Here is a 12,593-nt window from a genome sequence, read left to right on the forward strand (position 1 = left end):
AAGAATAAAAACAAAGCATAAACTTGTCCGTGTATTTAAAAGCTACATTTGTTTACATCGAGTGCATTCAGCGCAGTCCACAGGAGAGAGAAGAGGGAGAGCTGCTCCAGCACATCCTGAAGGAGAACGTCCATTACGAGCACCTGGCGAGGGCGGTGGGGGTCCAGATTGTTTAAGGCATGCTTTCACAATAATGTAGAAACAGGATTCCAGTGTAGATGACAGTTGGGTTCCTATGAGTCACAATAGTTAAATAAAATCTGCATGAAAAGAAAATTAATATTCAGGAAAATGTGGGATTGTGATCTGCATCCAGGCTTTAATCTGCAGTCCTTTCAGAAGTGACAAAATCCTTCAATACAGCAGTTGTGTATTAAGTTTCCCACAGAAAGAACACAGCAGGACTGAATGAAATGGTTTATAGGATTATAATTATATAAAGATACTCTGTGTCATCAAAATATTACAAATATGCACAAAGTCAGATATATAAGTCAGATATTTCAAAATAATGAAATGTAAAACAAAATCTAAATTCGTTCAGTTTTAATCATTGCTCAGATTAATTACTTTGAGTGGGTGAAATCTGCGGTACGTTTACATAAAGGGGATCATAATGAACATGATGATGTCATCAGTCAAAGAATGTTACCAGTCAGCCTTTAATAAATGACCGCAGATTCATTTCTCTTCCTAAAAGGCCTTTTAACAGACGCTGAATCACAAAGAGTGAAACCAAACTCAAAGGAGCTTACCGTCCTTCTCAAACATGCAAAACACACACACACACACACACACACACTCCGAAAACCTTGCATTCAAATTATAAAAAGTGCTGCGCTGTGCACATATCTACTATCTGCACTGACTGTAATATAAAAGGATTCTAATCTCGCCGATGCAAATAAGGCAACTAAGACTCAAAAAAGCAACCTAAAAAAAAAATATCTGAAAACACAACTGTTTGACAGAGGAGGAGGAGGAAGAGGAGGAGGAGGACGAAGGGCTTTTCACTAATTAAAATACCAGAAACTGGTACGTCAGTCTGTTTCTCTGTGGTGTATTAAGTGTTGTCTCTAAAAACAAATATTTTTAAACATTATGGTTAAATTTCACTGGTAGATTATTATCAGTGAAACTGATAAAGTGTTAAAGCTGTTAAACTAGTTACTGACTAGTTCAAGCTCCTACATGTGGAATTTAATCAAGTCGCTGCTATTACAAGACACTGAAACAGAGCGACACATTGCACTAGAGCGCATGCACACACGTGTGTGTGCACACACACACACCCACACACACTCAGAATAACCACCAGAATAATTCTAAACATAAAAATGTGTAGGAAAGATTCCACACACACAAGTTTTAAAATGCTTTTAAGACAAACAGAAACCTCTGGCTGTTCGTTTTCACATCCGCTGTGAAAACACGACTGACCCGCCGACGACACCAGATCTCACCTGACAGGAGGCTCAGATTAATTACCACGAACTACACGCAGAAATAAAAAAAAATTATTTCTATTCCACGAACCAGTATTTTTCTTTGAGGTACAGTCATGTTCACGTGATCTGGTGGGACTCTTGGTGAAATTACAACTTAAATTCAACATACGATCCCTTCTTTAGTTTGCCAAGATGAAGACACATCTTTAAGGTATTCAGGGACTCTCTCTTCTACCCCCCCCCCCCTTCTCTGTCCTGATTTGATGAAGCAGCAGCAGACAGGTGGGTATGGGCGGGGCCTTGATGCTTCATTTCCTGCTTCTCCTCTACTGTCTGCTGTTGAAACTGGAGTTGGCACTGCTGCAGCTTTCCTCATAGGTGGGTGGGGGCTCTGCAACACAAAGGAAATCCATCAGTTTTCTACATACAGCTCATGACCTCAGTACACGTATTTTGGACGGACTAACCATGGGGGTAGTCCCAGCTGCTGTACTCAGGTGGGAGGATGAGAGAACAGGAAGTGGGGATGGGAGTCACGTTTCCCTCGGTGAAGAAAGGGATGGTGGCGCCGGTGGACACGCAGAAAAGAGGGGCTGTGGCGTCAGGCTGTCTGTGGCTGGGAGGAAGGGCGGCGCCGGGGGCGTGGCTGAAGGCGCTGGGCGACATGGTGACCGGCTGACCGGAGGGATCCTGCTGAGAGTGGCTCTTGGTCGGGATCTCCTCGCTGGCCACGGCCCCCGCACACAGACGCTCGTCCAGCTCTTCCTCCGCCGGCGGAGCGCTGGGCGTCACACCGGCCGTGACGGTCGCACCGCAGTGCACCGGACTGGAGGGCATCGTCCTCGACGGAGACAAGTTCAGAGCGATGTTCCCGATGCAGATGGGAAGAGTGACGACGGCGTCCGGAGATTTTAGTGACACCTGGAAGACGAACGAACAGCACCAGTCAGAATTCACTGTTAGATTAAAGCCTCATTAAAGGCTGCATTTTAAGCATTTATCAGTGTACACTTGGTTAAAACTATGATTTAATAACATGAATAATACAAAATACAGGGGGAGATGTATTCTTTATATATAAACTGTGTTCTAATACACAGTTTAAGATAACGGAAGTTCAACTAGAAAATAAATTAAATACAAATTCTGTCGTTTTTCTTTCTTGACTTACTATAATAGGTGTCAGCAGCTCATTTGAATTTTTCATTGATTTGTCCTCGACATTAAAAATGAAAAGAACAAGCCTTGCAGAATAACACTGGTGATACTTTATATTTCTCCTAATGCCATTGAATCTTATCACAAACTAAAATCAACAGGAGCAGCCTGATCTTGAACCAGGCAGCACAGAGAACCCATTACCGTATTTTCCGAACTATAAGGCGCACCAAAAAGCCTAAAATTTCCTCATAATCCCGTAGTGCGCCTTATAATCCAGTGCGTTTTATACATGGATTAATATTCATATTAATATTGGTTAAAAACATGATCGCTGGAAAAAAGCCGGCAGTCTGGCCACCAGTCATGCCGCTTTCCGCCACCAGAGGAGCCCCCTCACAAGGCACTCGGGCCCACGCCCCCTAACAACGGTAGTCAAGGGGCGTCACCGAAGTCCCGGCTCTGACTGAGCTGCTCTCAGACGGTAGAGCAGACTGTGGGAGCACCGGTGATTACGAAGCGAAACATAAGGAACTTTCAACAATTCTATTAATAAGGTTTGACTGACTGACTGATCTCAATATTTCCTAACTATTTGGCGTCGGAAATAACCCACTTTAAACTCAATTGGTCTAAAAAATGCCATTGTCCTATAATCTGGACTCTAGTGACGGTCCATTCTATTAGTCTGTGGAAACACACGGAGAAACTGGCATAAAGGTGAATGAAAGACCCTCAAAGATGAAATTTCAAGAGCTGAGTCACTGCTAGATAAAGGTGCCAACGGGTGTGCTGCATTGATTTACAATGGGGGGAGGCAGAGGGGCGCATTCAGGCTTGTGTATTCTGTCTGCAGCGACGTGCGGTGAGATTCACGGCGGTGAGACACCGACGTTAAAGTCAGTTCTAGGAGTAAAACAGCGTCACATTTGACAGTAAATTAGCAGCCTGACATTCAAAACTAGTTAAAAAATTGTTTAGGACACACAGCAGCAAAGAGCTGCACCTCACCTCCGACTGGACTACCGATCGATCGAAACAATATTTAATTAATAAACGAAGACGAACGTCGGAGCTTAAATATCTGCTTCGAAGTTCAGATCAGGAAATAATCTGCTCTGTTCGCACTGACTGCACTCGTAATGAATTTAACCAGTTTTTAATGTCAGGTTTTTTAATATGCGTGTTGACTTCTTTCTAAGACGGCAAAGTGATCAAGTGATCAGGTTTCCTTGATGAGGCTCAGAATGGATTATTGACATAACAATAGGGGCCATTCAAAGATAGTCAGGAAGTCTTGAATGCAATCATGACTGCCTGAGCAGCGTGGCTCTATCTAGTGGACGAATTGCGCAACTACAGCCGCTGCAGTTTATCAAATCTTATTTATTTTTCATTGTGTGCGCCTTATAATCCGTTGCGCCTTATATATGAAATAAATTATAAAACAAAAAAATTATTGAGGGTGCACCTTAAAGTCCAGTGCGCCTTATAGTGCAGAAAATACTGTAGTTACCCACACTACTGCACTGGGTGACAGGTTCTTTCATTACCATGAACACAGTGGATTTTATTACGACTCACATTTACACTGATCTGCTGCTGTGAATGCTCAATAGAGCATGATGCAGCTAACATTCCTACTTGAGCAGTGTTAGACGAGAACTCCGGAAATGTCCAGCATCATTACATTCACCAGTGGGGACGACATTTACTATTTACGTTTTCTAAACACTACATTCTTATCACAGACTTTAAGGAGATAGGATGTAGGACAGAAAAGCTAGAGAAATACCTCACACTGTTAGCCTGGTTCGAGGCATGATGAATGCCTTCATCAGTATGAATGGAGCTACACATTTATAAGCTGCTTTGATAGGTTCTGTATATGAAATTTTCGACTTTACTATTACAGCAAGCAGTCTGTGTAACGACAGCCACATCCACACTACATGTCAACAGACAGCTTCTTTTCAATTGGTTCCATTATTTGAAATAAAATGAACTGTGGATCTCACTATGCACACATTCTGACCTGAATAAAATAGTCAATGTCTATTAGGCTGCAGCCAGCCAGTGCTGACTGAGGAAGAGGAGGGACGATGATCTGTTCTCTCCATTCTGCGTGTTTTCCTGCTTTCACTCCAGCACCTTCCACCTCTGCAATGGTCCGCAGGTCATACATAGGCCGCTTGGTCTTATAGGTCACTTTCTGGTTTGAGACAGAAGGATGCACAAAAACATGGGAAGCCAACGTCACACACACGTCTGTTACCGTTAGACGGAGGTTCTAGGAAGTTCACGTCACCCTCAGGAAAGGGTTCGTTCTAACGATGGTTGTGTTTAAAGCTTCAGAGCCCCAGCAGAGGTCTCTGTCCTTTACCTGTATGAGGCTAGCCAGCACACATCCTGTGTCCTTCCCTGACTTGTTGTGGATCTCAGTGGCCAACTTGATGACCTGACCTGGGATGTAACCTCTCAGGTCACTGCGAGCTTTCAGCATGAGGGTTCCCGTCTTCACCAGGAGGTAGTTGAACTTTTTGGTGGTCACCGCGTAGCTTGGATGCTGCACATAGAGTAAAGGGACCAATATGAGCAAAGGAATTAAGAAGTGCGAAGGTTTGAGCAGCCGATACTCACTTCGATGTCAGGCACCTCATTGAGGTTGAGCAAGTTAAGAAGGTAGAAGGGCCTCTGGGCTTTGTAGTCTTTGGAGAAGCGGGGTGTATCAATGGCCGCCCTCACACGGTAATTAATCCGCCCAAAGGGTCCCTCGAAGGAGGTCGGCGCAGCAACTGGAGAGAGGATTAGCGACATGATGATGCGGACATTACTTTGACAGACAAAATTAAAGGCCAAACATGACGGTGATTTACCACAGGGTCACTAGGAGTTAAAAAAAGTGGCCCTGTCGAATATTTAAAGCAGGTTTAACGACTTTAACACTTATAAAAGGAAAGAGAAATTCCACTTAGTATGAAGCTCTAGATGGAGTTCAATCAGGAAGAATAAGGAGGCTGTACTTTATTTATGATATTTTGTCATTCACAGCTCTCATGCACGATCAGCCTTTTTTTTGCTGAGTCATCAGTTGTTGTTATCAGCTGGTGAAATCTACCCAGTAGCTCAGCGATACACCTAGCCTGCAAGATCCACCAAGTTCACCAGTGTCATCAGCCACCACCACCAGTGTCGGGACCAAACTTTCTTACCAGCAGCTCAGTCATTCACCTAAGGTGCAGTAAATTCAGTGTGTGTCTCACTACATCCATCAAGATACATTTTACATAGATTTCCATGATATCGTCACTCGTTTTTGACCGTATTAATGCAGGCATCTGTTAGAACGGCTACCAGATGTAATAAGCATCTCAGAGTGATCACTACAAATCTCTTTTTGAATTCGGAGCAACCCGAGTGCTTCTGTGACCTGATGAAAGGAGAGTGAAGAGTAGAACGCCTGATAAAATGAAGATAAAAATGATCAAATTAACAACTTGGAGACAGCAGCCAGGATGCATGTACAACAATACCATTAATGTGTTATCGGTATAAAAGTTATCTTACTCTCTCAACGTCTGATGTGATTGTTTTTTTTACACTGACTCATAGATGCTAGTAAGGTAGGCAAACACTCCAGGGACAAATCTGCTTCTACTGTCAATAACAATAAATCACCAGAGGTGGTTTGTTGTTTAGTAGCAGACAGCTTGGTAACACAAACGTCTGCGGAGGGACTGATGGGCGCCGACTGAAGCACAAAAAACACTTTCCCCGGAGACATTCTGAACTGATGTAATTAATGCAAACGACAGAGGACTCTTATCTTTTCCTGGTCCCCAGAAAAACACTTTGGTGATCCCATTTTATTTAATGCCAACCAAAGGTTGAATTTTAATGTAATGTCTCAACATCTGTTGGAGGGATTTCCATCAAATTTGGGCAATACATTGTTCCCTTAGAATAAATCTGACGAAATATAACTGTAATAGAACAAATCTTCCCCTGACTGTGTGTCCACATTTTCGTCACATTAAATCTTTATACAACAAAAAATATTTTCATAGGCAAACCACATCCTGCTGGGTAATGTGTGACCCATTGGACTTTGTGATCTGGCTCACCAAAGTTGTTTCAGTGACATAATTAATTTTAGGAAATAAATGCAGTTTTAAGATAATTTTTACAATAACCCTTCCATATGTATGCTCTGCTGCCTCTTAAAGCCCAAAAACATTTATGTAATGGTTTAACATGTGATTTAGTACAAATAAACACTCCATCTATCTGCTCCTCAGCTAGAAGAAACAGCATTCATACAGAAAGCTTAATATTAGAAGGAACAGTTGGTCCTTCTAATATTATTATGGTTAATTCATGTTTGAAGTCTTTCCATGCCCAGTGGTTGAAGGACATCGTGTTCCATCTAAAATCAGACAAGATTTAATTAATCTTAGAGGGAAGAAAGCTGAATTCAGTAAAATATGGGCCCTACTTGTTGTTAATTTTTAAAAAAAAAAGATTGATGGGGTTGTCCCCCCGTTGAAGCCAAATGATGCAGGAACCATTGTTTTCGATCTGGGTTTCTGCCCGGAAGCATTAACAGCTATTTGATGTTAACTATTGGTATTGCACACTTTCTGTAAACACTATAACTGTATTTCACTTCTCTAATATCACTATGTTGGTCTGTTATATAATATATTTAACTGAAAATGCTGATCAGAATAGCCTGTGATTTATAAAGGAAAATCTTGAAAATTATCTGGGGTGGCCAAACCTTTTCCACTCCGCTGTATCTAGACTTGATCTAAAGCAGCTCTAAGCCCAGCTCATTTAGCTGCAGTCACGACTTCAGGCGTTGCTCCGGCTTGACCTTTTCTCACTGAAGGAAAAAAGTTATTCTGAGGGAAGAGGAGGCTGAGATAAACCCTGTACTTTATTCAATGAATTATGGGATGGCCTTGGTCCAAAGAAACATAAGACAGTCTGTAAGTTCAGGAAGAAAAGCAGAGCAAAGAACATTTAAACAAATAAGACACTTAAATGTGTAACAAGCACTACAAGCTTGTTACACACATACACACGCATGCACACACACGCACACACACACACACACACACACACACACACACACACACTTTAAAATATCTTTAGTGAGCTTTCAGAAGAACTTTGTATGTGTTTGAATATCCTTTGTCCACCTCCCCTTCACAAACTTGTTGAGTGTCTTTATGTTTCTGTGGAACGAGGCTAACCCATATTTCATTACATGCCCTTGTCCATGGTCTATGTCAGCCTCTGACTTCCTCTTCTCTTTCAATCCCTTTGTTTCCTGTGCGAGAAAAGGTCATGGAGCCCCCCCTGAAGCCTCAACATCAGAAAAGCAAGTTGGGTTTGTCAGATGAAAATCTATTACCTGTAGTTTTCCACTGTGCAGTTCTGTTAAAGTACTGACAAACATTTGTTGGACATATAGAAATACTGAAAGACATCAAGGCGAATAAGAGAAGGAGTGTGATTGGGTGAGAGACAATTATGCTATCATTGTGCATGTAAGAGGATGATTTCCAACAGAGGAAACGTTCAACACAAAAATAAAACAGGGAAAAGGAGCTGTTTATCCAGTGGTTACAGACTGAACTCTTATGGTAAATATCAAATATTCCAAACTAATTAATTTGAATTGGATTCAGTCAAATGGAAGCCTCCGAAAGTCAACCAACCAATGGGGATTCTTAGTCTAACACAGGTTGATCTTCTTTTCCTTTCGGCTTTTCCCTTCAGGGGTTTCCACAGTGAATCAGTTTCCTCCATCTAACCCTGTCTTCTGCATCCTCTTCTCTCACACCAACTACCTTCATGTCCTCTTTCACTACATCCATAAACCTCCTCTTTGGTCTTCCTCTAGGCCTCCTGCCTGGCAGTTCAAAACTCAGCATCCTTCTACCAATATATTCACTACCTCTCCTCTGGACATGTCCAAACCATCTCAGTCTGGCCTCTGACTTTATCTCTAAAACCTCTAACATGTGCTGTCCCTCTGATCTACTCATTCCTGATCCTATCCTTCCTGGTCACTCCCAGAGAGAACCTCAGCATCTTCATCTCTGCTACCTCCAGCTCTGTCTCCTGTCTTTTCCTCAGTGACACTGTCTCTAGACCAAACAACATCGCTGGTCTCACCACAGTTTTGTACACCTTTCCTTTCATTTTAGCTGAAACTCTTCTATCACACATCACACCTGACACTTTCCTCCACCCGTTCCATCCTGCCTGTACACGCTTCTACACCTCTTTTCCACACTCTCCATTGCTCTGTACTGTTGACCCTAAGTACTTAAAATCCTCCACCTTCTTGATCTCTTCTCCCTGTAACCTCACTCTTCCACTTGGGTCCCTCTCATTCACACACATGTACTCTGTCTTACTGCGGCTAACCTCCATTCCTCTCCTTTCCAGGACAAACCTCCACCTCTCTAGCTTCTCCTCCACCTGTTCCCTGCTCTCACTACAGATCGCAATGTCATCTGCAAACATCATAGTCTATGGAGATTCCTGTCTAACCTCGTCTGTCAGCCTGTCCATCACCATAGCGAACAAGAAGGGGCTCAGAGCTGATCCCTGATGCAGTCCCACCTCCACCTTGAACTCCTCTGTCACACCTACAGCACACCTCACCACTGTCTTACAGTCCTCATACATGTCCTGCACCGCTCTAACATACTTCTCTGCCACTCCAGATTTCCTCATACAATACCTCTCTGGGCACCGTGTCATAAGCTTTCTCCAGATACCAGGCCAAAATACCACAATAACCAGGGCTCAATAACCCCTGACCTCTGACCTTCTCCATCACCATTTTTGTGCTTAATACAACATGCAAAGCAGTTATTATTCTGTTTTTAGTGTTATAAAACAACACAGTTATTGAATATATTTGTGGCTGGTGATTGTTCCGTCTCATTTCTACTGGAGGATTCACATTAACGAATTTCCTCTCAGAATGTTTACTTTGTTCGGCACCACCATCAAATTATTCATCTCAGCCGTCATTCAGACATTTCTTTCTATTGGATGAATAAAATCTTGTCTTCTGTTTGTCGCAGAACATGAAGCCAATTTCCAAAAATTACACATCTGTTTTTTTGAAGCGAGTGAAGAGTGATTTTAGCCGAATACAGTATTCACCACAGTGCTGAGATGACTGTAAGCAGAATGACCAAAGTGTTGCACTTAAACAGCATTCTCCATAACACTCCTTACTTCAGTGAATGCAGTCTGACACAACAGTACTACCATAATGAAAAGCATCAGGTTCTTTCGTACAGGTCAAGAGGTGCTGAACCTTTATGGTAATCTATGTCAATGAGTGCAAACAAGTTCAATGTACAGTGATAGAAAATAAAACAACCACAAAGTTGAATCAGCACCTCTCTGAAACCAAGTATTACAACCTTTATTAAGGTAGTATTTATCAGAAGACTGATTTTTCCTGTAAATACTGTTCAGCCGCCTTAATTCATCCTGGAACATATTTATTACATCGATGGTGACAGAGTTTAAAACAGTTGCTGATATAACCCTCAGGAGCAGAACTAAGATTTGCTCAAGGACACTTTTACGAATCACTCACAATCTGTTTTAAATTCAGGTATGTCTAGATACGAAACATTCATTTTCTCCTTTACTTATAAAATATTTAACCCTTCACTATCAGGGCAAATACTCTAAGACACAAAGGCAAACTTCAAGGATACAATTTCTGCCCTTAAGACAGAATTGCTCTTAAGCTACTTGGTTTTGTAACTCCTTGCATCGTGCTTACTCCACATATTTTGTTATTTCCACATAGGCTTTATTTATTCATTGCGTTATTAGTTGGCTATTTGATATTGACAAAATGGATGGTTTTTGGTGTGGTTCGTGATTAGGTACAAATTTTGAAAGGATTTCCTGAGGATACAATACTTTTTTATTTTTATTATTTCTTCATGCTGACATTTTTCATATCTACATGTGGGCACTTCCTATCTACATGTGGGCACAAATGATAACAACCAGACGATCACAATCACCTCTTTTACCTCAGTGTTAAACATCAGGCTGTCTCATCTAACTTGGATAGTTTATGAAGATATTCCAGTCTGTCTACTTGACCAGCAGGGGGCAGTAGAAGACACAGGATTCCCCATTGAACCAGTTCTCACACACCACAGCTAACATGTTCTGCACCGATGCTCTCAAGTGTGAGGGCCTTAAAGAGGGGAGGGAAAAGCATGGGGACATGATGACCAATTAAACACTGACTGCACAACAGGAGGGGGAACTAAAAATAACCCCCCCCCACTGCTTCAGCCCACGCCTGGGAGAATGTAAGACACCAAACAGACATTCAGAAAGCTCTTACAGGTGCCAAATATGTTCAGCTGACCTTCGTGTCCAGTATTGAGGAAACTTCTACTTTAATGAACACGTGTCGTAAACTCCTCTCAAACATGCCTGCATAATGATCTGTTGCAAAGCACTGTTATCACTGGGTGTGTTTGGTTTGTTTGCACACAAAAGCCTGAACATTAGGTACTCATGGCACAGAAAGTTCACCTATCAGATGTTATCACGCCCACACAAGCCTTTCACTGACATCATGTCTGACAAATGGATCCAGGTGAGAGATATTACACTGAAACGAAGACTGTGTCCTTGTCATGGAGGAATGAGAGGTAATGTGTCACAAAGGTTAATCTCAAACTCACCTGGAATGACGAACTGGAACGGGAAGCTGTGCTCGCCTGCTACCAGAGTTCCTGGAGAAGAACAAGTTTCATCAGTTCAAGAGCAATTTTTAAAAGATGCTGACTTTGCTTCATTTGGTTTTCATGTGATTGTTTTCATTTGGATTTCACATATCCCCTTTGTAAACATCAGCCAACAGTGCCACGCCTGTGAGGATCACACAGTTTCATAGCGAGATTGTGTTTCTGCTAAATAAGTCTAAAGACTTTATTGTAGTGAAACCAAGGTGTCAGAGAACATGATAAACCACCGGTTGACTCATTGGTATAGTTGGAGCATTTCTCAGCGAGATCTATCAATGATTCACAAGTACAGTGAAGCAAATAGTGATAGACTGAGTGGATTTTTGTTCTCTATTGCAACAAAGCATGATTAGACAAGTGTGACCTCATACTATAGGATAAACCTTTTCAAAAGCTAATAACGTAATCGCTCAATAATGTAATAAAAGTTCTGAACTGACAAGAGTAATAACTTTTGTTATAACTTTTTGTTACCCTTACCCCTAATTATTACGTTGTTAGCCAAAAGTTATTACATTATTGGTTCAGCACTTATTACACTTATTACATTACTGGCTTACATTACAGGCAAATTTATGACATTATTGGCTTCTTCAAGCCTTTGACAACTATAAACCATAAAATGGTTGTCAATAAGAAAATGCCAATAAAAACACAATTATTTGGAAATCTCCATCACCTAAATGCACCTGATTCCAGTACAGACTTGGACATTTTTAACATAAAAATATATTTCAAAAAATAAAATGAAAAAAAATTTTTTTTTAAAACATAAAAAAAAGAAACAGAACTCTAATTGTTGAACAATTCTTTTCCACTCTTGCTTGATTCATGACTTCAGTTTGTCAACAGTCCAAAGTCTCCTTTGTCATTTTTGGTGATTCGTAATGTGCCAAACCTTTTCTATGGGTTAGGGTTAGGTTAGGGTTAAATGTTGTCTTGGTGAAATAAGTCGGGTCACCTGGATGGATGGCTGCTAAAACCAGTCTGTACCTTTCAGCATCGATGTTTGCTTTAAAAAAAAAAGTGCCAGTAATAAAAATGCAATCATCGTCATCAATTTTTAAAGGTGCCTGATTAAAAATAATTAGAATCCCCGACAGAATTGGCCAACATCAGCCATGAAAAAAACAAAACAAGGACAGCATCTAGATTTACCAACTTCATT

At 41.4% G+C, this 12,593-nt stretch overlaps 1 protein-coding gene across 1 annotated transcript in view; it reads right to left on the bottom strand.

Moving 5' to 3' along the window:
* Positions 1-1,683: 1,683 nt before the first annotated feature.
* arrdc1b (arrestin domain containing 1b) overlaps positions 1,684-12,593 on the bottom strand; it is a 38,021-nt gene continuing 27,111 nt past the window's right edge. The window contains exons 3-8 of the mRNA XM_068335319.1: positions 11,363-11,413; positions 5,247-5,401; positions 4,990-5,172; positions 4,642-4,818; positions 1,916-2,369; positions 1,684-1,839 (exon numbers count right to left, since the gene is read on the bottom strand). Coding sequence (XP_068191420.1) covers positions 1,775-1,839; positions 1,916-2,369; positions 4,642-4,818; positions 4,990-5,172; positions 5,247-5,401; positions 11,363-11,413 — 1,085 coding nt within the window. The 3' untranslated portion in view covers positions 1,684-1,774. The remainder of the gene's footprint in view (positions 1,840-1,915; positions 2,370-4,641; positions 4,819-4,989; positions 5,173-5,246; positions 5,402-11,362; positions 11,414-12,593) is intronic.

The sequence above is a fragment of the Antennarius striatus genome, chromosome 15, assembly GCF_040054535.1.
Source record: "Antennarius striatus isolate MH-2024 chromosome 15, ASM4005453v1, whole genome shotgun sequence".
In the NCBI taxonomy this organism is placed as follows: Eukaryota; Metazoa; Chordata; class Actinopteri; order Lophiiformes; family Antennariidae; genus Antennarius; species Antennarius striatus.